Below are 27353 nucleotides of genomic sequence, written 5' to 3' on the forward strand. Positions count from 1 at the left end.
TCCGTTAACCGCCCTTGATTTTATTACATAACCAGACAGAACAGTTGAGACTGGAATGTCAGATTTCCCCTTCAAGTACAATTTACAGTTTCATATTTGCTTTGTATCAGGGTATATTTCAACTCACTAACATGCAGGTAGGTTCACCAAGTGAGGCACAGTCTCGGAATTCAGAAGTATACAGAGCAAAAATTCACTGCAAATTGCTTCACTCGTCTTCAGAGAGCAGCAGATCATCACCTCCTCCTTTACAGCTTCACCCGGCGCTGCCTCACCGTAACATTCAGTGCTTACTGGAGGGATGCAAGTGTAAGAGAGCCAGTGAGTGATGGACAGCCATCGTCAGAGAGAGTTTTCACAAGCTAGCAAAAGACCGGCTACACGGAGCTGTGATAACATGCCTCCCATTCAGCAAGAACAAAATAGGATGGTCGTTAGCCCTGCTGATGGCAGATCTGTTACACCTGGTGAAGTACAATCATTTGAGAATTACAGTCTGCAATTCGGTCAGACAGAAGAAGAGGGAAGCAGCAGGTTAGTAGTTATGTGAAATCTTAGTATTATGCCTTTTAGGAAAGGTCAAGAAGATTATGCACGAGGTCAATAGTGAAAGAAAAGTTTGAGATGCTGTGGATCTGCAGGAGTTTTACAAAATGTATAAAGTATTGTGTTTCTCTAACAACAACCAAAACCCTTACAAGTGCAGGTATATACATGACATGAAAATATTGCTTCACTCACTCAAAACGGGGAGGGGGGAGAGGGAATTCTAGAGAAAAAGCAGCATGCAAAATAAATTCTGGAACCGGGGGAGGTCCTGCTTTCAGACACTGATCTACAGTACAAAATCAGCCTACTGGTACAGGTCGCAAAAGTTGGTGGTTTTTTGAAAGGAATATGCTGGCACTTACTGTACAATAATGTTAACTGATTAACATAAGCCATGAATAAATATTAAGCCACTCCACAAAGCCTGCACCAGCAGCACAGGCATCCGTGGTGGCAGAAAAAGCAATGCAGACATACTTCATTGTTCCCAAATAAAACAAGAAGAGAGAAAGATTTCCCAGGCAGGAAACAGTAAACTACACAGCCAGACTAACTGTACTAGTGGTAATTACATCATAAGTCATGTTATTTTCAACAGCTTTCTTAGGTGTGTGCAACCACTAAAAACCTCACTGTGAAACTTGGTTGGGACAGAAAACAGAGCCTTGGGTAGGACAGCTATTTCCTTTTAATTTCTCCCCCGCGTTTACAGAAACGGGAGAGAAAATCTGACTATGGGAGGAAAAAGCCTTGTAACCTAAATGCAGTTATTTCCTTAGCTGTTACAGTCGAGTCCCCACGATTTGTCTCCCAGAACAAAACTCAAAACCATCTGAGGAGAGCGTTTCATGGGATGATATCCAGCAGCAGATGTTCCAACACAAACATGTCTATCAGATCAGTGCCAACATTTCAAGCCCAAAAGTCATCACATTCAAGGGGATCTTAGAGGCAGGGGAATGTTAGCCCTACAATTTAAGCTCTAAGATGAAAGGAGGAGATTGGGATGGGGTGAAGGAAGGAGGGAAGGGGAGTCACTGAATCACAGGAGATAAAGAAGTGCACACAAGTTTCTAAATGAAGCACAGACGAAGTGAGGGGCATCAGAGTCGTCTACAGGAGGTCACAGGTTCTGACAGCACTGGAGTTTGTTGGATTTCTGTCCGTCGGTGGTTGGTGGGACGCTGATGTCGACTACGTTGTTGCCAGGAGACTCATCATGTGCAGACCGGTCTGCAATCTGCTTCTGAGAAACAATGCGGTAGATTTCTGCAATGAGAACAGAGTTGTCAGAGCACAGGAAGGCATTCCCTCCAACAGAGCACGTGCCCATCTCAGAGTGAGCTGCCAGAGACGACGGCTGCACCCAGGAGTGGGCAGATTCCAGCTGTGAAAGGGAACCCAGGCTGACCAGCTGTGCTGTGCAACATCTGGTTGGCTTTGCAGCTCTGTGTGGATATTCCAGGTCGGCTGGGAAGACCTAAAGATGAGATTCCTTACTGTCTCCCTCCTTCCTGTAACATTCTTTTCAGTGACTCCATGAACAAAGGTGTTGTTAAAATCTTTTTTCAAATGAGAAAGGAGCAAGGATGTTCATTTCTAAAACAGAGGGGCGACATTATCTAAAACATTGCTGAAAAAGGATGCTTGCAAAACACCATCACACAGCAGCAATGGCAGCATCCATTTCACCCCTTGGCTTCTGGCACGCTGTCCCTACCAAATTACAGAAACACTTGTTCTTCTCTGTTACAAATCAGTTTCCCCATCCATGGCAGTGGAAAAGAGGTTCCACACGGCCCCATATTGATCTGCGAATGCCATTCCTGACAGAATTCATTTAATTGACTCAAAATAATTCATGCCTGAAAGCACACACAGAACCCCAACTGCTGAAGACAGACTTCCAGGTTAGAAGCGTTCAGAAGGAAACCATTCCACCTGCAGCGCCGGTGGAAATAAGTGGAAATATTTTTATTTCACTGACTGTAAGACCTCATTCCAACTTCCCTCCATTGTGAGACAGGAAAAGGGCAAGCACCTCCCTGGAAGCCTGCAGTAAATATTATGGTCACATTCAAACAGTCACAGCCTCGGGACAGGAACAGCCAAAGCCTTTAACAAGAATTTAAAAGGATGGAGAATTGTAGGGTTTTGGCTCTTTGGGTTTTTTGTTTGTTTGTTTGTTTTGTGTTCTGTTGAGGTTGATTTCTTCTTAAGGAAGCTGCACCTATTTATCCTGCTGAAAATAGAAGCCTGAACCCAACGCTGAGCTCACTGTCACTGGCTGTCTTCAGTCCTTCTTTGCTTACAGGGAAAAAGAGAGGCTGTGCAGATGCTGTGACATCCCCCCTCTCTGGTGCTCAGTGGTGTATTTTAACATTAGCTGTTCAGAGTTATAAGCAAACCCTCTTTTTTTCAAGGTAACATCCACCTGGGTTTTCCCCCCAGCCTCAAACCGATGGCCAGCAAGGAAGCACCTGTCCTGCTGCTCCTTGCTCTCTTTCAGTTTCCCCACGGTTTCTCCCAGCCCACTGCTCTGCACAGGTTTATTTCACTCTCCTAAAACAATGGCTGTCTCCCAGGTGGGAAGAGCCCTTTCAGCACTGCTCATTCTCACTGGCCACATCCCTGCCATACCTGCAACGGTCAACCTCAGCCCTCCTGGGAGCCCAGGATGCTGTCATGAGCAGTGTCTTGAGTTCAGTTTGCCCTGGCCTGACCTCAGCTCAAGTTCTGGCTCTATCTGTCACACGAGGCAGTACTGAACTCTCCTAGAAAAACCTCTGGCCATTTTCTCTACGCAGGGTCAGGCTCAGGATAATTCTACAAGGGAAGACAGGATGGATGGTGATGGCTGAGCCATGCTCAGGGCACTAAATCCATGGATACCATCTCAGAGCACCACACAAGTCACCTCAGATCCAGCCAAGTGTCACAGATAAGCAGCACCTGCTCTCAAGGCCACCCTGCAGAAGAGCTCAGGCCACAGCTGTTCTTCTCTACAGCTTTGTCTCAGCAACAGTATTCTCCAGTTACTTCACCAGCAGCTCAACCCAAATCTTGCTGGGGAGCAGAACGTAACCCACTCTTCACCCATCAGGCTTTTTTGCTCATAGAAGCAGCTTGACTACCCTTTTTTCTTCCCCCTCTGCCCACCTCTTTAACTGTAACACACTTCTGGGATCACAGAGCTGGCCAGACCCAATAATCCCAACATCACAGCTTCTGCCTGCTTGGCTCCACACCTCTGCAAAACAAACCTGAAAGAGTCTTCAAGAATTCACCATATTAAAACTCAGCCATTTCCCTGTAATAGGCTCTCATTCACGTATAATCAAGGAACAGCAATACAAAGCCAATTCTTTGGTCAGCATCCAACAAGCAGCATACATCAAACACTTCCTGACAACCGAGCAGTACCAGAACAAAGGCTCATTCTCATTTAAGTTAAATCAGCACCTTGTCACCAAAAGAACAAAAAATGCTCAGGAAATGCTCTTCTTGAGACGTGGTGGGACATGTATATCAGACACAACTCCACAAAACAGGGCATAAGGGTGAGAATGCAGAAATAAATTTATCCTCCCAGAATTCAGCTATGGTAAGTAGAAGTCAGGAACTGGATCCTGCCAAGTGTCCATGTCATGGTATGGGTCTCAAAGAGCTTTTGAAGGGACACACAAATTGCATGAAGTTTCCCACTCTTCAGGATGAGATTCAGACTGCAGTGGGCAGCCAGAGGTAGAAAGTAACTCAGGATGTGCTCGATAGATCTCTTTCTACTTATGTCACACTGAAATTTAAGGGTTCTTCGCTAATTACCAATTACTTCCATTTCTGCTTGTAGGAGTGGAAGACTATGCTTTGAAACATCAGCAGGTAACTTCCCCATCATGTCCAACAGCATTTTGAGACTGGAGTAACATAAAGTGTGGCAATATGGCAAACTCCTTATCTGTTACAAAAAGGTGTTGGGATATCTATCAGCTCAGAAATCCTCATCATATGACTAATGCAGAATTTAGAGCAGAGCCTCTGAAGGCAGAGATGCTCAAGTTTATCAGGGTTTGTTCCAGTGAGATCTTGCAGGCCCATGCTGGCTTCCTTGTGATGCATGTGGGTGTGCCAGCACTATGGCTCCCAGCACTCTGCTTCTAAGAACTGTCTCAGACACAGAGCTACCCAAATGCAGAGAGTCACTTCAGACTGGGGCCAGAATAATACATCAGAGTTAGAGAACACAGAGTGCTCAAGCATGTAAATGTGCCTCATACTAATGAGGCACTAACACCTAACTAAAGTTAGAGCAAGATTAGGCTAAACCCATTGCAGAAGTTACACACCTCAACTGATGTAACTACAGAGATAAGCAATGTTTATCTGAAGCATCTCCTGCTTTGTGGGTTTCCCACTTTCACCACCTGCAGCCTATATATCTCCCAGTACACATCCTCAACCCTTCCTCTTTTTCTTAACCTTTAACCATAAAACTCAGGCTTATGGGCCCACATCACTCTCAAGGAAAGAGAAAGTTCCCCATGTGCTTTATTTAGCACAAAGCTGAACTGCACCCTCCCAGAGGTCCAATAAGCACTTGGCTAAAGTTTGCCAAATACCAGCTGGAAACTACTGCAAGCCAATCAGCAGAACTGCTTTTGCCATGCTTTTGTTTTTTGGCTTAGCACAATAAGGAGGACTTGCTGCTGTAACCTGAAATAATAAAGCTTTACTGGTGACTCCTAAACCTCACGTGCTCCCTTATTCCAGGAGCAAGGGCTCCATCCCTTCAGATGGGAAATCCCAAGCGCCAGTCTGAAAGAAACCAAAACCAAGACTGCTACTATCTGGAGCCCCTCTGATACGACATGCAGTGAACCTACAGCATAAGCCACAAGGCATTCCCATACATACACAGCAAGTCCTGAAGCTGCAATGAGACACCACGAACTCAGTAACTTCATTTTGGTGTCTGCCCACTATCACATTCCCAGACAGTTCCTGGGGATCTTAAGAGACATTCCCAGAAGGCAAAAACCATGCAGCTTCACTGTCGGTGCATAGCTGCATTCAATGCATCAGCTGAGCATAAGAGTTTAGTATTCTGGACAGAAGTATTACCTACCAGTCAGCTTCAAAGCTAAAGAGCACTCTGGAACATTCCACTTCCTACCAAGGCTGTGGCTTTAGCACCTAGGTTTTCTGCTGGCACAGTACTACTAGGGTTCTTACAACAGCTCAACTGCAATGGCTTCACTTTTTGGAATATTAGGAGCCTAGAATAAATCCAGGTCCTTGGGGAGAACAACACGTGGGATTGGTAAGAGGTAAGGTGAGGCAGGTTGCAAACAAATCATCATTCCCAACGTTCACTTCCAAAACAGTCTCCATAACTTCAAACTGTGCCCATGAAGAAGTTTCACTACTGTGGTAGTTCTGTGGAACCCACAACAAACCATACCTGTAAGGATGTTCTTGAATGCCTCTTCTACATTTGTTGAATCCAGAGCAGAAGTTTCAATAAAAGACAGGTTATTTTTTTCTGTAATAAATAACAAGTGGTTCAGTTAGGAACTTTAACAGCACTTTTTTTTTTTTTTTTTTTTAAGGGCAATCAGCCAAGGCATAGGGCTTTTTTTCCCCATCCCTATTACTGGAATGACTTGGCGCACCACTGACATAGCTACATCCCTTCCAGCAGCAGCACCTCTCACCACTGCTACTCTGTAGCTTTAGGATATTTTCCTCATTGCAGTTCTTATTCAGTCAAGGCATACATTCTCCCCAGCCTGGTGCAGTGTTATCCTCATCTGGCCACAGACTGCACATAGAAGCAGCTTCAGCAAGAAGCAACAGGGAGTTACAATACCCCTCTGCATTTCATAACGCATGAACAGATGTAAGACTTCCCTAAACAGGCCTCACCTCCAAATTACAACAAACCTTTTGGTAGCAGAGTAATTTTTCTCGACTCTTCGAGCACAAAAGATGCATCTACACACTGCCAATAACAGTGATTAACAACCAAACATCCAAGCTGGAGTTGTACAGTACAGCCTGCCCATACAGACACACTGCAGGCACAGAGCTTGAACTGTGACACCTGTACCATCCCCAGGTATTTAAAAGTAGGGAGTTAGGGGCAAAAAGTAAGGTGTTGAACCACAAGATCAAAGTAATGCTCTAACCAGGGTGCCTACTAATTTGTTTGATTCTCTTATACAGATTTTGCCTCTCATTCAGCTGGAAATTTAAAAGCAGCTTCCCTATACACTGGGTACTCGCTTACTAGTGAAGCTGAGGAAATGCATTTAAGCAAGCCCTGGTAATATTCCTAGAAGGATTCTAAAGGCCATATATTTAAATTCCAGCCCCATGCTTGATATGCACAACTGTAAATTGAATGTCTGTTGGCCTATTCAGGCACAAGAATATTTGATCAGTCCTCTGCAAGATAAGGAAGAGAGAGAAGTAACACAGTGGCAGCAGCTCACATAACCAACTAGACTTTTCCCAAAACAAATGATAACCTCCAAGTCTGGTGATGAGTGCCTTTAAATGACACTAGATGATACTACTATCCAGGTTAGTGCTCTGGGGCAGAAACTGCACTATCTAAGAGAAGGTTCAGAATTCATTTGCAGCTCTCCATAGAACCAGGCCTCTAGGAATGAAGGAAAGACATTTTGTATTGTGATATTTGACATCTATATGTGGTATTTTCTCCTCTAAACATAAAAAAACATGCTGTTTTTTAGCCTTCCTAGAGGAAGTGTTTATGCTTCAGATATCAGGCAGCTCAAGGACAGTGTTTTACAAACATGTGCTACCAAGAGATTTAACAAGAGAAAACACCATCCGCTACTTAACAAGCCAGCTACAAAACCTTCAATACCCCTTTTTTCACACCAAAATAAGCATAAGGCAAAAGCTAAATATTGGACAAAGATTCCAGTCTGCACCACTGAACGTGAGAAAGCACCTGAGGACACTGCATACCAACCTGCAAAAGCACGGGCCTCGTCGGTGGGCACAGCCCTCAGGTGGCGGAGGTCGCTCTTATTGCCCACCAGCATGATGACGATGTTGTTGTCTGCGTGATCCCTCAGCTCCTTCAGCCAGCGCTCCACGTTCTCATAGGTGAGATGTTTGGCAATGTCATAGACGAGAAGGGCCCCGACAGCGCCGCGGTAATACCTGAGAGCACACGAAGGCACATTCCTTCAGAGAGGTCCAACAAACCCACGTCTGGTTCTCCCATTCAGAAAGCTGTGCTGATGCAAGTACTGCAGTTTTGAACGCTTGGTTGTTTTTTTTTTTCATCTTTTAACAACCATCCCCTGAAAACGAGTTCCAAATGTTTTGTTGGGTTTTCGGTGACGTTATAACTTACCTTTCAACTGGGAAAAATAACTCTTGGTGAAATGGCAGTACTTGTTGCTGACCTTCCTGTCCCCCCAGAGAAGTTGGAGACCCCAGGCTATGCTAACACACCCCAGAACAGTCTGCCCCCAGCACATTTCAACACAAGCCAAGGGCTCAGCACAACACAGCAAACACCAATCACCACCCTTGTGACATCCACAATCCTCACCCACACAACCCAACTGTATCTCTCCTGCTCTACCAGCACCTTTTTGCTGTGCCACCAAACTACTGGCATCCACTTCTGCATTACTCTGCTTTCCCATTCTCTTGCTACATATCATTCCCTTTGGACTGTGCCTTTCTATTTCTCTCCCGTTTTGACCTAACCCATACACCCTAGGAAGAACAATTCCCCTCACTTTAAGGCTCACATACATGGCTTCACCTGTGCATTATTCAACAACAAGTTCGGACCTTCAGAAAGCGATACATTCCTAACACTGAAATTTCAACCCTGCAATACTCAGGCCTGCCATTAGCTGTTTGGATTTTTCCCCTCTGAAAGATACTTTTGCCTGCTACTTACGCCAAGATGTTACATCTTAAGATGCTGCCTGTATTAAGAAGGTGATCTGAAAGCTTTTCAACACCACTGTTCAAAATACGGTCGCACTCAGTGCTGCAGTCAGCACTCCCATCACTGCCTTCCTATTTACTGGATGCTCAGCATGCATTCTTGGACCTAATTTTCCCAGCTGCGACATTCACACTCACTGAATCTAAATGTTATTTTCACTGTACTAATCAAATAACACGATATTTGTTATCTGATTACTTGGATCTACAGCAAGACCTGCCATGAGGATTTTGTCCCATCCAAATGCATTTCATTCAGTCTCTACCTGTAAATGTATCTGCTGTTGTCCCAAAGAAAGCCACAGTACTCACGCTGAAGTAATGGCACGGTATCTCTCCTGTCCTGCAGTATCCCAGATCTGTGCTTTTATCGTCTTCCCATCCACTTGGATGCTCCTGGTAGCAAACTCCACCCCAATGGTGCTCTTGCTCTCCAGATTGAACTCATTGCGTGTGAAGCGTGACAGAAGATTACTCTTCCCGACTCCGGAGTCACCAATCAACACAACTGAAAGACATGACATCATTTTCCACATTAACTTCTCACACCAGCACTGTGCTCCCTGGCTGCTGTGCTGCTTCAGGCAGGACCCGCAGTAATTAGGGCGACGAGATGTCCCTCCCATCATCAAATCATTCCGTGTGATTTATCCCAGTTATTTCATCCACCAACATGCTCCCCACAGGAAGACATCTGATACTACAAACAAGCCAGAAAACAAAGCAGGACTTCACCCAACAGAACGACTTCCAGTGGATTAGATGAGAAGTAAAAGACTGAAACTCTCTGCCTCCGCACAAGGTGTTGCCATGCTAACAGGAAAACATCAGTGCTGAGAGATTTCTAGACCCTCCCGATCCATCCACAGCAGATTAGAGAATACCTCTCCCTGCACGCTTTCTGAATTAGCTCACCAGCATTCTCCCATGGCCACGAACTGGGCTGGTCCCTCTGTTATTTCAGCTTTGCTTTATTTTGTGCTCACTGTTTGTGCCATTGTTTCAGGCTCCAGTTTTGGCAGCTCCCACCCTGCTTCTCCCCACCCGGGACAGCTGAAGCCAACTCCACGCAGTGCTCTGCCTGCACTCACAAGCAGCCTGCAGCATTCATTCCAAACCTTCTAATGAACATACAGCTCGAGAAAGCACAGCTGCCTCTGCAGGCTGTCCTCATTTCTGTCCTCTGGCACGTGAAGATGACCAGCTTCATGCGTGAGCTCTGCGAAAAGGCCTTGGGTCATTAACTCCATTGGCTGCAGGAAGAAAATTCAGGCGGTCCTACCCCACTTTGCTAATTACCCACTGCAATCTGGGTACCTCCAGATGCCTTCAGCAGGCTGCTCCATGCTCTGGCAGAGCATTTCTGAGATGTTACTGAATACAGAAGTAATAAAGGCAGGCAACCCGATCCAAACTCAGCAACAAGTCTGTGCTCTCTCTACCTTACAGTCTGCCTCTTGCTGTTCTCAATCAACCATCAACCAAGGATTTTCTCTTTTAGCAGAGAGACCCAAAGGCTGGAGACCCACAAACCTCTATTTTCTATGGGAACAGAGCAAGAGGTGCCTTTAAGCTTCTGGACCAACGCAGTCAGATCTTGTGGAATTTCCTCAGTTTGGGAACAGGTTACTAGACAATACTGCCTGTTCAAATGCAGACTTAAAAAGAAAGCCCCACATCGAATGCAAGAGCCCAAATCCTTACTACATCCATCGGAATACATGAAATCACACCCCTCTAACGGCCTTTGGCCCCACTGATAAAGGCAAGGAACACTGGTTTGGACTTGGAAATGATCCTAACCAACAAGTCAGCATCAGGTGGAGAAGTGCAGAACAAGGCATGCCTCATGCCCAGCTTACACCCAGAACTGCTGGGCTGCTCCTTCAGCCTCCCCTCCTTTCAGCTCTGCCCCGGGCCCGTTTGCTGCTCAGCACTCACCACGTCACCCATCCACCAACTGCAAAGCACTGCAGATCTGTTAACACAAGATCAGGTTTATCATGGAATTTTAAACAGACCGGTTAGTTATCTGTCAAAAGGAGTCTATTCCTTCGCACAATGAAGAGGATTAAACCTCTTCCCAGCACAGCTCATCATAAATATTCAGTACATAAGGTTGCCAGATATTGACGAATAATATGACAAACATTTGTTTCCAATAACCAAAGGCCCTGCTGGGCTTCAGCTCTGATCGGCGCGCTCTCATTTTCCACAAACATAAAAGACAGCTCTGATTTTTCCCCCCTATGGATGCTTTTTTTCCTTCCTTTTTACCCCCACGAGGCAGGAGTCCATCTGCACTATCTCAGATTTCATTTGTAAAGTAAACACCGATCACAGCTGATCTTCCTGGGAGGAAAGTCAACACAGAGATCACACCTCAACGGGTACACGGCTTCCGATACTTTAACCAATATTAAAAGGCCATACATTCAATCCCAGATCCAAACCACCCAAAACCCATCGCAAGAGGTCTCAGCTGCAGACCTAACCGGGAGCAGAGCTCTGAACCACCGCCTCTGCTGGGTTACATCACTGTGGTGCTCCACAATGAGACCCTCACAGCCGCCGCGCACAGCGCCCAGCTTGTTCTCCCCAGGGCTGTGTTAACAAACAACATTTTGTTCCCGATCGATAAAACGAGCAGTTCAGACCTCGGGATGAGCGCAGGAAAAAGGGAAATACAGCACAGAGAGGAATCGGTTTAGCAGAGCAGCTCTGACTACAGCCACGCTCGCATCCCCAAAGCTGGAGTTAGCTGGGACCTACTGCATGCTCGAGCCAACAAGCCAATAACACACACCTTTCGCACAGCCCTGCTGGAACGGCCACTCCTGGAGCACAAGATGACTGACAACATGAGGGAACACTAAAAAAGCCGGAGCCAGCTGCATGGGGAAACAGGTTTCCTTTGGAAACAGGGGGCTGGAGAAATGACTTTAATTTCTGGGCAACCTCGGGCATAAGAAAATGAAATCAATCTTTCCCAGACAGCACCGCTGCCATCCATCGCCATCGCCACCTCTGTGCTCCATGGGCTCAACTGAAAACAGTTCAAATCTGAGCACTGAATCCCAGCAGCAGAGCAGAGGCTCAGTCAGAACGCTCCGAGGGCTCTGATGTTTTCATTACGGCAATTTCCCCTCGATGTTCAATTCCCTTATTGGAAAGGTAAGGAGGGGAACAACGGGGAGCTGATCCCCTTCATTTTCTTATTACAGCGGAGATTTCATCCACTCGATCTTGTTTATACTTATCCTTTCTTATCCGGTCCCAAACAGCCCAGAAGGAAGGAAGGACGGAAAGCCAACCAGATAGAGAAAGAGGGCTTTGCCTGTTGGGTTGGGTGTTTTTCCTTCTGCTGTGGGGCTGATTTTGCTCCTTTGTGTTTGTTTTTTGTTTTGTTTTGTTGTTTTTTTTAATGAAAAACACAACCAAAGCAATAAACGTGAACAGAGCTGCCCCTGCCCACGATGCACAGGGAAGGACAATCCCGTCCCCCATTTCTGCAAGACATGCAATGCTACGAGGCGTGCTGAGTGTGTGTGTGTGTGTGTGTGTGTGTGTGTGTGTGTGCGTGCCATCCCAGCACCACAGCCCTGACTCTGCCCCAACAGCTCCGGGTTGTTTCGCTCCAGATTAAATTAAAATCGCGCCTTCAAAGCAACGTGAGCGCTTTTAAAGCGGCCCTTTGCCTACCTAATTGACAGACAGAAACACAACGGGGAGGCTTTCAAGTCCCCGAGGAGCCCAACCCGGGGTCGGGCGGTGTGACGGCCCCAGCAGGAAGCCAGTCCCGGTTCCACGCAGCCGGGCGTATTTCCGAGGCTACACCTCTGCTCGAAGGCGCAGGCAGAGAACACGGGGCTCTGCCCCGCTTCTGCCTCCAATCTCGCCAAACAAGCAGGCGAACGCGTCCATAAAACACACAGCGCCCAAACGACAGCCACAGCAGCCATAACAGCCCTCCATCCCCACCAGCGCCCGACGGCCCCGTCCCACCTCCGTCCCATCCCCATCCCACCCCCTCAGGGCCCACAGAGCCCCGCAGGGCGCGGCCGGGCGGGGAGTGCCGCCCCCTCACAGCGGCGGCGGAGGGCCCGGGCCGCGGGGCTGCGCCCGGGGAGGGCCGGGCCGAACCGAGCCGGGCCAACGGCCGCTGCGGACCCGCTGAGAAGCGCGGCGCGGCCCCGCCGGGCGGTACCTTTGAAGAGGTAATCGTACTCGTCGTCGCGGGTGCCCATGGCGATGGCGGCGCCGACCCTCTGGCTGCCAAGCACCGAGCGCGGCCCAACCGGGGGGGGCCGCTCCCGCCGCCGCCAATCAGCGTGCGCCAGAGCCCGCAGGAGGCGGGCGTCGAACCGGTCCCGTCAGCGCTGTCCAATAGACGGCGGGCTCTCTTCTGAGTGGCGGGTGACGCTGTCCAATGGAGAGGGGGCAACTGGGGCGCAGGGGTGCGAGTGCCGGGACCCTGCGAGGAGGGGAGGGGCGGGGCGGGGCAGTGGGCGGGGCTCTGCGCAGGGGCGGGGCTCGTTGCGTGGGCGGGGCGGTGGGCGGGGCTTCGAGGGCGGGGCGGCGCTGAGCCCGGCGCTCCGAGCTGCGGGCGCGGCGCGTGCAGTGCGGGTACGGCGGCTCCGGGGGAGGACCGGGATGTGCAGCCGCAGCCGCAGCCCGACCCGCCGCCGTGCTGTGCTGCCCCCATCTGCCGCCTTACAACCACAGAATGACCAAGGAAAAGACCTCCACGATCATCCCGGCCATCCACCTCCTACCGTTTCCCACCGCACCGCGTCCCTCGGTACATCGGCGCGTTCCTTGCACGCCTCCAGGGACGTGACTCGGCCCATCCCAGCGCCCGACCACTCTCAGAGAATCTCCATTCTCCCACAGCCGCCCCACGCGCTGCTCAGAGCCGCCCTCACTGCCGCGCTCCCCTTTGCTCGCCCTTCCAGCCCCATCCCGCACTCACAGCGCCGTGCAGAGTGCCCTCCTGCTCTGTCACCTTCCTGTGCCAAAAGCAAAGCCCCACCTGCGACACAGCGCGTTCTAGGAAAGCAATTCCCCTTTTCTCTTGGCTCCGGGCCGTGTCCCGATGCGAGCAAGCAACCACAGCAAAAGGACGTTCCGCTCCCAGGAGCGCTGCAGCTGTGCTGCTCTGGGCTTTCCCAATGAAAGAGCTGCAGCCGCCGATGCTGCGATTGCAGCCAGGCTCACAATGCTGCTTGGAGGTCCCCCCACCCTCCCTCTGCCTCGCTGCAGGTGTGCAGGCGCACACTGTGCCCCCCCGGCACCCCCCCCCCATGCACAAGCACTGCTCTGCTGCTGCCACGCTCCTGATCTGTGCCTGAGACAAATTCTCCCAGGGAAGGCGACAGCTCCGTCCCTCCTCGCTCTGTGCTGTGCCAGAACATTCGCTCTGCTCATTAAACGTTCGGCGGGGCTCTGCCCTACTTTCCCCGGAGGAGCCTTCAGCTGGATGAAGGATTAGCAGCACCGCGTGGCAGCGAGGATAGGAGAGCAGGGAGGGAAGAAGCTTTGTGCACACTGCCATCCCCCTGCGGAGATGCTGGGGCTGTTAGCTCAGCCCCCCCAGGCTGTGACACCCCCCAACCCACAGACACCACGGGCAGGCAGGGGGAGGCTTCTCCCGGGCTGCTCTTCCCTGATGTAAGCGCTAATAAATGTATGGGAGCATGGGAGCAGGCAGCGTCAGGCTAACAGCTCCCATCAGAGGTGGGACCCGGCTCCTGCTGGCCGAGAATTATTCTATTTATGAACACTGCTCTGAAAATGGGGTGAGATAATGGAGAGTGTTGCAGGCACACGCTGCAGCCCCAGCGCTGTGTGTAGGCATCGCCGTTGCATAAGAAGTGATGGAAGCAGCTGGGGAGGAAAGAAATGGATCCACAGATGGGGGCTCTAGGAAAGATGCCGCCTCCCCACCTCACTGAGGGTCACACAAGAGGTCCCTCTCAGACAGATGGAGGTCCCTAGCAACCAGAGAGTAAATCTTTTTTCTCACCTTTCCTTTGCTCACATACAGCTATGGGGCACAGGCCTTTTAACCTGCACAGAAGGGGTCTTTAACAGCCAGGATCTGCTGGAATGTGTTGCTGCTTTCTCCCGTTGATATTCACATCTCCCCACAGGACTGCGGTGAGCGGCCCCGCTGGGTGATGCCCACAGCACTGCCAGGATGTGGGGCGACCGATGCTGAGCAGAGAATGGCACCAGGAGAGCTGCCCTGGGGTGGGTGGTGCAGAACCCCCCGGGGAGGGGAATGGTCCCATACTGAGTTCCATATGGCAAAGTGTCTCCCACCCGGGTTGGGTGAGGGGTGGGAGGAGAGCGGCTGCTCACTGCTCTGCTGAATAAGGCCCTTCCATTCCATCACTTTGCTGTCGTTCATATGGGCGCAGCAGAAGGAAAGCATCTTATTTTTGCCCTGCTCAGCAGCTTAACGGGTTCTGAACTGAATCTGAGGTGTGCATGGATTTAGCAGTAATCCAAAAATAATAAAGCAAGCTTTTTCTTCTTGGTCGGCATCAAAAGCACTTTCTTTTCTTCTCCCATCACCCGAAAAGGGTCACTGTGAGTTCGGAGGAGTGATGGAGCGCTTTGTGTGTGCACTGCTAATGCTGACTGCAACACCACGACCCCCCCGACCCCCCCCCGGAGCTCCCGGCTCCCAGCACGGCTCCAGCCCGTCCTCCGCCGCCGTTTCTCCCGCTGTCACTGGAGGGAGCTGCCTCTCCTCCATCCGGAGCCGCAGTGTGAGCGGAGATGGATGCGGTCACACGCACGTGTGGCACGAGGGGATGTGCTGAGGGTGTGTGAGGAGGGGCTGACGGCCCGGGTTTGTCGGGCCGGGGGCGGAGGGGGCTGAGGGGTCTCCTTTAACCCTCCTTCCAAATTGGACTTAAATACCTTTCTGAAGGTTCCGCTGGGTTTCTTAGAGCAACCCCCTGCCACAGGGCCACCAACCTCCACATTTAATACCAGCCAGGCTGCCCAGGGCCCCATCCAACCTGGCTTTGAACACCTCCAGGGATGGACGGGGCATCCACAGCCTCTCTGGGCAGCTGTTCAGCACCTCACCACTCTCATAGGAAAGAACTTCCCCCTGATATCCAACCTCAGTCTGCCCTCCCTGAACTTAAACCCATTTCCCCTTGTCCTGCTCTTATCTCCCCTCTCAAAGAGTTGCCTCCCCTCCTGTTTGTGGGCTCCCTTTAGGTCCTGGAAGGCTGCAATGAGGTCACTCCGCAGCCTTCTTTTCACTAGGCTGAACAAGCCCAGCTCCTTCAGCCCATCTTCATAGGAGAGCATCTCTATCCCTGGGTGTGGGTTTGGGCCCCACAAAAAGTCAGAAGGGCACTGAACCATCCGAGAGCATTCCCAGAAGTGCTGCAAAGGTGGGGGAGGGTCTGAGGGCCCGGATCAGAGGGACCCCAATGGCAGCTGCAGCTCCTCGCAGGGAGAAACAGCACACCCTGACTTACACTTTATGTACCCCCCACCTTAGTCTGACTTCAGCATCCTGAGCACAACGCGGCACGCCGCTGCTGCCTTAAGCAAATGGAGCATTAAGAATGTATTTCTGAACGCGAGGGGGAGCGGATGGATAGCACAGGGCAGCCTAATGGGCTCCTCGTGCAATTGTGCTTGGGGCTGCCATTAACCCCGTGGTTCTCTCCAGGGAAGGATGGAGCAGGAGCAGGCAGGCCAGGTGTGCAGCTGTTTGTACAGCTGCTCCCAGGGACTTCCCGAGCCGTGCTGGCTCTCTTCTCCCATTCCTGGAATGAGCCGTGCTGTGGGTTCGGTGGGTTCCTGTTGTTGTTTTAGTGTTGTTTTCTGCTTTGTAGTAGGATATCTGCAGTCAGGTGGAGACGCTGATGTTTTGTCTGCCCCCGGTACCGGCCTGGATCTGTGTGTCTGGGAAGAATGAAGCTCCTGCCGGATCCCAAAATCCCTTCACATGGAACAGTTACCTGGAAGCTGATGGATATTGCTAGGCAGGTATGGAACAAACAGCTACAAGGCTGTTATTGGCTGGGGCAGCTCCTGGTCAGCTCTGCCTTTATCTGTCCATGCAATTCAAACCTCAGCCGAGTGTTTGCATCCAGCCCAGCTGCAAGGAGTATCTTTGGTGCAGAGCTTTGCCATCAGGGAATAAGGAAAATCTGCTGCTGCAGGGCCTCATTTCCAGCAGAAGAACATGGATGCCTGTAAGCTCCGAGCAGACTGGAACCTACTGATGGGGTTGGAAGGGGGACTGACAGCTCCACACGGGACATGGCCAGGATGAGGAGACTCCAAGCACCCGCTGAGCAAAGTATCTGAATGCACATCTTTGCACATCGCCCACGGAACCGCCGGTGCACCATCGTGCAAATAAGCCACGCAGGACACTTTCAGGCTTCTTTTTATTAAAAGACGTTTTCAGAAAAGATATCTTAGTACAAAAAAAAAAAGAAAAGAAAAGCAAAAAAAAAAAAAAAAGTTTAAAATACACCAACTACAGCTGTTGCTTTCCAGCGCCGACGCTTATAAATTACACCACATGAACACTGCATTTAAATACGGAAACAAATTAAACCGAGAAATTCGTCGAAAAGATCCAACATCCTACAAATGGCTATTTACAAAATTAGCAGCTAGGAGCTCTAGCACGGCAGTCAATATGACTTCAATAGGGCAGGATGCTTGGGAAGCCCCAAGACGGCAGCTTGGCCCGTAACAGTTTTTAGGGATCAGTTTCACCCAGCTCCCCCTACACCCACCAGCACCCCAGGGCAGAACTGCACCCAGCCAGGCAGGGCAGCTCTTGCAGGGCAGCCCCGATGTCCCCCGGCCTTCAGGCCGTGTTTCAGGGTGTGCAGGAGAGGCTCTGCAAAGGATGGGGGCTCTTCTTGGAGAAGGCGTTGCTGCAGGCTCTAAGAGCTCCGGGCTGTCAGAGCATACAGCTGGCAGTGGGACAGTGGTTTCCCACAGATGGCCGCTGCTCCATGCGTGTGCTGTCCCAGCGCACGTCCCACTGCTGAGCTATAGGCTTAGCCATGACTCAGCCCCCAGCTCCCCCCCACAGCTGCCTGCATCATCTTGCTCATCGCTTCCCGGAGCTGTGAGCGTTTTTCCCAGCTCACAACAAATTTCAAGCCAGCTTTCAAGCTTTGGGGGTGGGGAAACTGAGGGAGCTCGAGGTGCCCTTCTCCCAGCGGAGTCCCACATCCTCCCGGTGACACCCATACGTCCCTGTTTAATGCAGGGGAGTTGGACGAGATGGCACTCAGAGGTCCCTTCCACCTCTAAGGATTCTATATTCCCATCGGGTTGGAGTCAGCAGAGCAGGGCTGCGAGGCAGAAATGAGATGGAGCTGCCAAAGCTCCCATCCCACGGGGCTGAGGAGTGGGGGAAGAGGGCTGGGGACACTCACAGGGTGTGCATACGGTCACACGTGGGGACAGCACTGAGAGGTGGGACACGGCGAGGCTCAGCACCCAGATGGGTGCAGGGCAGCGAAAGAACTTCCCACGCCTCCCTTCACCCCCAGCCCAGCAAAACCAGCACGGAAGTGTTCAGGCAGGGCAGAAAAAGCACCGGAAGGCTGCAGGAACCACTGCAGGGCTCGAGGCGGGCGGGCGGACCCCCGGCATGCTCTGGAGGTCAAACCTCCTGCTTTGGAAACCCCCATCCGGGGGCTTCAGCGACGTGGAGCTGCTTTACTTGAGTGAAGAGCTGCACTGTGCCGCTGCCCACTATAAGGGCTGCCAGCAAAGAGAAACGGTCCTCGGGGGTCTCCGCAGGGAGGGTGGGATTGTTTCCTGTAAACACCAACTGATGGAGCTCACGTCCGCGCTCCGCAGAGAAGCTCAGTCTGAAGTCTGAAACGGCAGCTTTAAGGCTCTGCCTCCAGCGCAGCGGGTTGGATTTTCATGGTGGTCGATTTCAGAGGGTAATATCTGCCCTTCCAGGTCTTCCAGAAGATGCCCTGCTTGCGCTCGTGCCTCTGCCGGGGGATGGAGCGGAAGTACTTCCCGTTGAGGTTGGCGTGGCCGCAGGTGCTGAACCACCACCCGCCTGCCGGGGCAACGCAGAGGGGGGTTTAACCCACAGCACTCGGCAAGAAGCAAACCCACCCTCGGGGCAGCTGCTGCCCCCTCCTTCCCCCACGCCCCAGGGCTTTGGGAGCTCACAGGGCCTCGTGCACCCTTGAGGAATCCCACGTACTGGTGATCTTGGTACGGATCCAGGCAAGGTCACGAAGAGGGATGCTTGGGCCAAGACCTGAAGCACGATCCCTTCGTGGTCTCAGCATCCCTCCCTGTATCCTGCATGGCTCCTCCCCAGGACCACCCCCTGCAGCAGTCCCAGGATGCTGGCAGCAACACGGGCTCAGCATCAAAGGGCTGAATCCATCCACGGCAGCCCAACCACAGCCACCTCCGAGGGCAGGAGGGGAATGGCACATCACACACCAGGCTGGATGTGGCTCTGGGCAGCCTGCTCTGGTGGTTGGTGACCCTGCACATAGCAGGGGGGTGAAACTACGTGATCATCGTGGTCCTTTTCAACCCAGGCCATTCTATGACTCTACGATCCTTTGAAGGGAGGAGAGCCCACACTGACCTGAGAGGTGCTTGGCGCAGTTTGTGTCCGCTTTGAGGTCGTGGTCACGATCCCGAGTGGAGAAGGGCAGCTGCCTGAAGTCCCCAATGGCATTTTCCAGTTCTCCAGACAGAGGTCCCAGCAGGTTGAGTGTGTAGGCTGTGCTCTCCCCACCGAGGCTGAACTCAAACTGAATCTCCTGGGAGTTTCCCTCCCAGTCTTCCAGCTCAATCAGGAGGTCGTACCTTCCCTCCTGGACCAGGTGATGGATCTTCTCCAAGCCCAGCCAGAAGTCACCTGAAACACACAACACTGCCTTGGTCCCGGGGGCACAGAGATGAGGTGCAGAGCAGACACATGAACAGGCTGCAGGGGCAAGCAGCAGCCCGGACAGGACAAGCCCAGAGACCCTGCAGCATTTCAGTTACTGCCTGCATGTGCAGGACGAGTCAGAGAGACAAAGGGCTCCGGGGGTGCCAGCAGTGTCCCCCCCACCTCATCACAACACTGCTCTGGCACATGGAGGTCTCCAGGGGGCGGTGAGGGGGAATTAATTGTCCTAAGTTAATTATCACGTGTGCTAAGAAGACAGACGCCACCATCCACCTACCATGAAGGTCTCCAAAGCCATTCTTGTAGGCATCCCAAAGCTGGTCAAAGTCCACAGAGCCATCCGTACGCCTCTGGATCACCGTCCAGCCACCTTCTGCAGGGGGGAAAAGACACATTTCAGGGCTACTGCCGGCAAGAGCACCCTGCAGAGCACCGCGAGATGCACGGCATCTCCTCCGCTGTACCTGCAGTCATGTCACAGTAGACTTTGAAGGGCTGAGACCCCGAGGGCTGCACCTGGAAGACACCGCTGCTTTGCTGCCCGGCCAGGAAGAGCTGCTGGCAGTCCTCTGGGAGCTCTGCAGGAAGAAGGGGAAAGCGCCTGAGAGGTCGGCCCCACATCCACAGCCCAGCTGCTGCTCCTGCCATGGCCCCGCACGCGCAGCTCGACGGGAGCCGCACACGTCAGCATCGGACGCATGCTGAGATGACCCCCCTGCTCTGCAGCCCCGTGAACGGCGGTGACCCAATATCTGCCCCATGCTCCAAAGGCAGCTCCTCGGGCTCCCATCCAACAGAGGAGCCAGGCACGGAGCCAGGCTGCCGTGACCCAGGGCTGGACAGACAGTCACAGTGCTTCCCAGCGCCCCGCAGGGACGGGACACAAGGCAACCACCTGCAAGAGGAAACCTTCACCTCCCCCCACCCCACCCCCCCCCCGCAGGACTGGGCTTCCACTTCTCCTTCTGCCTCTCGGGGACTTTGTCCCCAGCTGCCAGCAAAGCACCGTTACGACAGCACCGATAAAAGTCCATCCGGGAACCACCGCCTGCAGCGCCTGGGGGGGGAGGGGGGGGGCTGAAAAAAAGCAGCCCTGTTACAAAACCCGGAGTCGGAAGGCTGCGGGAGGATGTGTGGGGACTTCAGCCTCGGGGCTGTGGGGTGCCGGCACGTCAAGGGGCTCTTTGTCTGCAGGGACAGGTGCCCCCGGCCCCGGCACCCCACACAAAGCTGCTCTGTTCCCCGGGCAGCTCTGGGTGTGGGGTGGCTGCGGGCGGCTCACAGCTGCCGCCGGGGTGACCCCACACAGGGGGTGATGGGACCCCAACATCGGCCCAGCCCTCACCGTGTGCCCCCACGGCATTGGGGTCCCCCACAGTAGCAGCCCCTGGAGAATGGGAAGGGAGGGAGGCCTCTCTGCATGGCCACAGGGCTGCATCCGGAGCCAGAGAGGGGAATGGGGCCTTTGGGCTGGGGGGGGGGGAGGACAGAGCCTGCAGGGCATCACCGCAGCCCCCTCCTCTTTGGGAGGCTGGAGTCAGAACTGGAGGAAAGGTCAGCAGTGGGGGGGGGGGGGGGGGGGGGATGGCAACGTGACACCCACTGCCACCTCTCACCCACTTACCCCCCCCCCATGCCCCGCCATCCTCTGCTGGGAACTTTCCTCTCCTTCCATGTCCCCCCCCTCCACGCCCACCACTGCAGCCCAGCCCTGGGAAGCATCTCCCAGCCCCCGGCACTGCTCTGCGTGAGGACCCCCACATTCCTGGAGGCCCACTGATGGGCTCCAGCACTGCCCGCAGCATCCCTTGTGACCCCCCACAGACACCGACACAGCGCTGGGTGCCACCGAGGCCACGGCGAGCGCTGTGCACAGAGCATCCCGGCACACAAAGCACCCAGCATCGCTCCACTTGCTTTCTAGGTAATAAAAGCAGCCAGAGGAGCCAGAGGGGGCTCAGGGGAAGGAGCCCCCTGGGTGATGCTCAGCAATGCCACCTCATGCAGATGCAGCAGCCCCTCACCTCCTCCCAGCAGTGATGCAGCCCAGCGGGTGCTCAGGTAGGCGGCCCACGCGGCCCCATGTGCATTAGTCAGCCCTGTCCCCCCCGGTTCTTCCCCCCCCTCCTGCTGATTTCTGGCCAAACACATTGCACTCTTTCTCTCTTCTGTTCTCCCGGTGCAACGGGGACTTTTTTAAGCAGCTGAATGAAATGCAGCTGCTTGAACAGCCTCAGCTCAATCTTTGTTTGAGGAGCGCGCTCGTTAGCTCCGGTTCGCGTTGCACACCCGTATGGCACTGGCAAAACAAGAAGACCTCCTGGCTGCTCAGCGTGTTTTCCTTTCCCTCCCTCTTTATTCAGCCAAACAAGACTCCCAACCAACCAGCACAGCTTGCTGGAGCAGCCCCAGGCACGGCACCCTATTCACCCAGCAGATCTCCAGGCACACAGAGGTCACCAACCCAGGATAAACACAGAGCTGTCTGCAGGCAGGGCGTGCCCCCCCCCCCCCCCCCCCCAGCTGTCTGCATCTCCTGCCCCTCACCCGCCCCAACCCCATTATTTTGGAGTCCCGGCGCCATGGGGAGAGTGGGGCTTTACCCTTCCCCTACTGGGCCGGCTGCCAGAGCGCGCAGCCTCTGCCTAAAGACGTGATCCTCTTTCTGTGAGTGATTAAACCTTTCGCTCTCCAGGCTGCTTCAAACCTTCAACTTTCACATGCTTGGCGAGCTGCCATCCCTGGCCCCAAAAAAAAAAAAACCCTCGTGTTCACTGGATGGGAATGAAAGGGTCTCTTTGAAAACGCTGCCGGTGGAGTTCATTGCCGTTCCCCGACACCGGGCAGGGAGCAGCCGCAGGCACAAGGAGAAGCACTATTGCGAGCCCCCCAGGCAGGGGGCACGGGGCCGGCCTGCCAGGGTATCGCCTGCTTCAAGGTTTGCCAGAAAACTCAACTCAGCTTGGTAATGAAAGGAAGCCAATTTGTTTTCTGACAGCTATATCAACACCGGGGATTAGGCAAGCAAAAGGGAGCGGCAGGACGGGGAGGAGGCACTGATGGATGGAGGGATGCCCGGCGCACTGGGGATGCTGCTGGGAGCTGCAGGGCACGTAGTGCTGAGCTCACATCCTCTCCTTGCAGTCCCCCCACGGGCTGTGGGTCCTCTCTGTGCCCCACAGCATTGCTGCACCCGGCAGCCAGCACAGAGCTGGCAGCACCGCCTGAGTGTGACAACTGGCAAAGCCACTGCCTCACACCGCACCCTCAGCACAACCCGGACCTGAGAGCAGAGCAGGAGGCCCTGCCAAGGGTGAGTCACAAAGCGGAGAGCTGGGAGATGACCCTCCAGCTCAACAGCCCCGCTCGGAGCGAGGAAAGCAGCACACAGCCCTGCTGCAGGCTGGACAGCCCTGCAGAGCCGGGTGCCAGGCGCTGGGAGCACCGCATCGCTCCTCTCCTTATCTGCCCAGGCTCTTTGTTGTGCTCAGGCAGTGCTGAGGCACGCCAGTGACAGCTCTGTGCTGCACACACAAATCCCCATGTGCTTTCCCCCGCGCTAAGCCCTAGGCAGGATTCCCTGTGGATTCTCGCCCTGTTTGGCTCAGGCTGGACATCCCCAGACAGCTGCACAGACGCTTCCCCAGCGCCGTGATTGAGCTGACACTACAGCAGAGCAGCTGCTCCCGAGCAGTGACCTCTGCAGGACCGCTGCTTCCCAGCTGCAGGGTGCAGCACAGCGGGGACGGCACAGAAACACCGCTCAGTGCTGCTCCTCCGACCCCGCCAGCAGGAGGATGCACCCGGCACAACAGGGAGGGTTTGGATATGACACTGCCTTGCACGTTTCCCAGGGCTGTGAGCCTCCAGCTCCTCTGCTCCCAGGTGTCTGCATTGCACTCTGAGCGGTGCAAGCTGAGGCACTTGGCTTTTTTGTCTACGAGACCCAAATGTGAGCAGAGGGAAAGGGATGCGCACGGATCTCGCTGTCCCATCACGGTCCTGGGCACCCTCCTGCTGCTCCCCTGCACCCCGGGGACAGCTGACAGCGGGGGAACTGCAGCCGACTCCAAGAGCAGAGACAAATAGCTGCTCTCAGAGCCCCTCTGCTTCCCACTGCGTTCTGAACATCAGGCAGAAAAATTCCCCTTAAACCCTTGAATTCCATCCGGACTAATGCCGATCCCAATGGCCAGGTCCTACCCCCCGGCTCCAGCTCTCCCCCAGCCTGGCCCAGCCCCCGAGCCCCCGTTTTGCACACCAATCTCACACCCTGAACCGGGACAACTGAACCTTTTGTTTCTGCACGGCTGCAACTGCTGCTGCTGCGCTCCTGCGAGGCGAAGCGGGGCGGCACACATTGATACTCACTGTGCGGCAGCGCGGGCTCCACGCTCACATTATGGCTCTGGTTGGTGTGGCTGAAGCTTTTCTTTGGGTTTATCTTCCACTTCGGAGACTGCGTTTTGTTGTCCTTCGGATGTAAAGGGATCAGCAGGTTGACCTGACAAAAAAGAATCCAGAAGCCTCAAGTCAGAACGGTTTGATCTCAGCTCATTCTCAGCGCTGCTGCCCAGGTGTTCCAGAGCGGAGCTGGGGCCGGGCTCGCCCAGAAAGCTCAAGGAACAGGAAGAATGTGGGGCAAGCTGTGGTTTTTCACACCCACGCTAATGAGTTTATTCTGCAGGTAAACTAAATGGACCAACACGGAGAGGTTTGGCCGCTGCACGCTTAATGCTTCACATTTCCCAGTGCCAATTCTCTGGAAGCTCCCAGTTCTGTTCGGTTTGGCTCTTTCTCTTTTACTACCTATGCACCAACACTGCGGCACAGGGACCGGGGCCACGTCCTTTGTAGGACACAGCGCTGCTCCTTCTGCCACTGATGCTTTGTGCCAGCTGGCTGCGAGGGACAGGAGCTCATAGTGTTCCCAGGAGCCGGGCAGGAGCTCACCTTGCTCTGCAGGCTTTTAATCTGCAGATTCTGCTTGTCCAGCTTGTACTGCTGCTGCTTGATCTTCTGCAGGAGCTCCTCGATTCGCGAGTTCTGAGCGTCCATCAGGGTCTGCAGGGGAGGAAGAGCCCGGTGAACCCCGCAGCCACGGGTGCAGCCGCTGAGCTGCACGCACGGCACGGAGCGCGGGGGCAAGGTCCCCTCGGGCAGCTCCCAGTGCCCTGGGCAGGTCGGGTCCCTCTGTGCTGCCCCCCGTGTCCGGGCAGGGTTGGTCCCACAGGTCCGTCCCCGCGTGCTGGGAGGGTCCCCGGGTCCCGGTGCCCCACTCCACGGGTGGGTGCTCTCCGATGGGGTCGCTGCTCCCACTCGGGTGGGGTCCCCTCCCATCCCCAGGGGCCGCTTCCCCGGGTCGCTACCGGTGTCCCCATCGGGTCGGGTCCCATCAGCTCCGGCGTTCCCGTTTCCCCGCATCGCTCCCACCGCCCCCGCACGATTCGGGCCCCCCTCCATCCCCGGGGGCCGCCCCCTCAGGTGTCTCCCGTTACGCCCATCGGGTCGGGTCCCCCCGTAGCCCTCCGCATCTCCGCTCCGCGCCCACCTGCAGCGCTCCCAGGTCCTTGGAGCTCTGGTTCTCCGCCGGCCGCGCCTGCAGCGCCTGCCGCACGCGGCCCTCCAGCTGCTCCAGCCGGCCCTGGATCTCGGCTTTGTCGGCCGCCACCTCCTCCAACCGCTGCCGCAGCGCTTCGGAGAGGTTGAAGAGCTGCCGCCCGCGGCCCTCCAGCTCCCGCACGCTGGCCCGCAGCAGCTCTCCCTGCTCCTGCGTCTCCCGAGCCTGGCGCAGCAGCCGCCCCATGGAGCTGTTGTGGGCGCTCAGGCGGCTGCCGAGCTCCCGCATCTGCCCCTTGGTCCTGTCCACATGCTCCTTCAGGCCGTGGCCGAGCTGCAGCAGCCCGTGGGCGATCACGTTCACCTCGTCCCAGGAGGCGAACTGCGCCCGCCGCTCTTTGCCGCCCGCCGCCGCCGTCCGCCGCTCGGTCCCGGCTCGGCCCGTTCCCGGTGCGGGTCCCGCCGCCATCCCCGCCGCCGCGGCGCACAGCAGCAGCGCCGCCCCGAAGAGCTGCATGACCGTCGGTCCCAATGCGCGCCCCGCCGCCGCGCCGCCGCTTTTATCGCCGCCCGGGCGGAGAGCCGCGCATCGCTGCGGGGAGTGGCCGCTCCGCGCCCGCCCCGCGCCGCCCTTCCCCGCCGCTTTGTTCGCCTTCCCCGCGCCGAGCCCAACCCCAGCCCTTCCCGCAGCCCCAGCCGAGCAGCCCCAACAAACCCTTCCGGGCCCGGTTCCGAAAATCCACCCGGGGCAGCCCCGTCCCTTCCCCTGTAAGCCCTGCCCTGCCCTGCCCGTGCCTGGCATTGCTCTCTGTTCCCTCTCCCTCTCATCCCCACCTCCACCACTTCGCCATCCAAACCTCATCCCCATCCCTTCCCCACCCCATCCGTTCTCCATCCCACCTCTTCCCCATCCTCATCCTTTTTTCCATTTCCATCCATACCCAATCTCTACTTCCATTTCTTCCACATTCCATTTTCATCCCTGTCTCCATCCTCATCCCTTCCCCATTCCATCACCATTCCTATTCCTTCCTTATCCCCACCCCCCACCACTTCTCCATCCAAACCCCAGACCCGTCTCTTCCTCATCCTCATCCCCATCCCATCCCATCCCAACCCATCCCATCCCATCCCATCCCATCCCATCCCATCTCATTCCCACCTCAATTTCCATTCCTTCCTGATCCCCGTTTCCCTTCCTTGCCCATCCCATTCCTATCCCTATCTCCATCTTCATCTCTTCCTCACCCCATCCCCATTCCTATTCCATTCCCATTCCCACTCCCATTCCTATTCCTTCCCTGTACCATCCCATCTCTTCCCCACTGCATCCCTATTCCCACTCCTATTCCTTTCCCACCTCCATCTCCAACCCGATCCCCATTCCTATTCCTATTCCCATCCCCATCCCCATTCCTATTCGCATCCCCATTCCCACCCCCATCTCCATTCCTATTCCCATCTCCACCCCCACCCCATCTCCATCTCCTTTCCCACTCCCCCCACGCACATCCCCATCCCCATTCCCATTCCCATCCCTATCTCTGTACCCATTTCTTCCCCACTGCATCCCTATTCCCATTCCTATTCCTTTTCCACCCCCATCCCCATTCCCACCCCCATCCCCATTCCCATCCCCATTCCTATTCCCATCCCCATCCCCATTCCCATTCTCATTCCCATTTGCATCTCCATCTTCATCCCCATCCCCGTCCCCATTCCTATTTGCATTCCTATTCCAATCTCCACCCCCATCCCATCTCCATCTCCATTCCCACCCCCCCACACACGGATCCCCAACCCCACTCCCATCCCCATCCCCACCTTCATCCCATCCCTATTTCCATCCCCATCCCCATTCCCATTCCTTCCCACCCCATCCCACCTCGGCTGACATCCCACACTCTGTCCTGGCTGCCCCCGTTCCCGGTGAGCTTTGCCTTTTGCTCCCCATAGACCCCCACCCATGGGTGCTGTGTGTTCAGGGCTTACGAGCAGTGCCGCTCTGGGTGGAGGAGGACATCCGCTGCTCTGAATGCGGCCCATCCCCAGGAAGGCCCCTCTGAGAGCTCTTTCATCCCCCTCCATTCATTTGCAAACGTCTTTGACTCCGTCAGCAGCTCTTCCCTGGGGCGCTGCCTCTTCCCCTGGCTTACAGGGATTTTCTGTCTGGTTTTTTTTTTTAATTATTATTATGATTACTATTTTCTTTATTCCTCCCCACGAAAGAATTCACACTCAGCGCCCGTGCCGCTCCCGGCTCTGCAACAACAAAAATGCCTGTTGTAGTCCTGTT

The 27353-nt window shown here is 54.2% G+C and overlaps 2 protein-coding genes across 2 annotated transcripts; both read right to left on the bottom strand.

The window, feature by feature from the left end:
- Positions 1-4: 4 nt before the first annotated feature.
- Positions 5-12877, bottom strand: RAB11B (RAB11B, member RAS oncogene family). The gene is made up of 5 exons (NM_001012551.2): positions 12761-12877; positions 8866-9061; positions 7553-7746; positions 6011-6091; positions 5-1818 (listed from the first exon to the last, which is right to left on the bottom strand). The coding sequence occupies exons 1-5, from the start codon at positions 12798-12800 to the stop codon at positions 1673-1675; spliced, it is 657 nt and encodes a 218-aa protein (NP_001012569.1). The 5' UTR covers positions 12801-12877; the 3' UTR covers positions 5-1672.
- A 4088-nt stretch (positions 12878-16965) lies between these two features.
- On the bottom strand, positions 16966-25592 carry ANGPTL4 (angiopoietin like 4). The gene is made up of 7 exons (XM_001232283.7): positions 25050-25592; positions 24452-24562; positions 23870-24002; positions 19963-20076; positions 19776-19871; positions 19187-19462; positions 16966-18637 (listed from the first exon to the last, which is right to left on the bottom strand). Exons 1-7 carry the CDS (start codon positions 25572-25574, stop codon positions 18456-18458), a joined length of 1437 nt encoding a protein of 478 aa, XP_001232284.4. The 5' UTR covers positions 25575-25592; the 3' UTR covers positions 16966-18455.
- Between the last annotated feature and the right edge of the window lie 1761 nt (positions 25593-27353).

Source organism: Gallus gallus, chromosome 28 (genome assembly GCF_016699485.2).
Source record: "Gallus gallus isolate bGalGal1 chromosome 28, bGalGal1.mat.broiler.GRCg7b, whole genome shotgun sequence".
Lineage (NCBI taxonomy): Eukaryota > Metazoa > Chordata > Aves > Galliformes > Phasianidae > Gallus > Gallus gallus.

Bases quoted from the DNA above. Each gene is read 5' to 3' on its own strand.
- RAB11B (NM_001012551.2), bottom strand. From the start codon at position 12,800: ATGGGCACCCGCGACGACGAGTACGATTACCTCTTCAAAG. The intron at 7,747-8,865 runs GTGAGTACTGTG...GTGTGCTCTCAG, and splicing joins TACCGTGCCATTACTTCAGC to GTATTACCGCGGCGCTGTCG. The intron at 6,092-7,552 runs GTTGGTATGCAG...TATTTATTACAG, and splicing joins CGAGGCCCGTGCTTTTGCAG to AAAAAAATAACCTGTCTTTT.
- ANGPTL4 (XM_001232283.7), bottom strand. From the start codon at position 25,574: ATGCAGCTCTTCGGGGCGGCGCTGCTGCTGTGCGCCGCGGCGGCGGGG. The intron at 24,003-24,451 runs GTGAGCTCCTGC...CTTTTTTGTCAG, and splicing joins TTAAAAGCCTGCAGAGCAAG to GTCAACCTGCTGATCCCTTT. The intron at 18,638-19,186 runs GTCAGTGTGGGC...TTGCCCCGGCAG, and splicing joins CTGCGCCAAGCACCTCTCAG to GCGGGTGGTGGTTCAGCACC.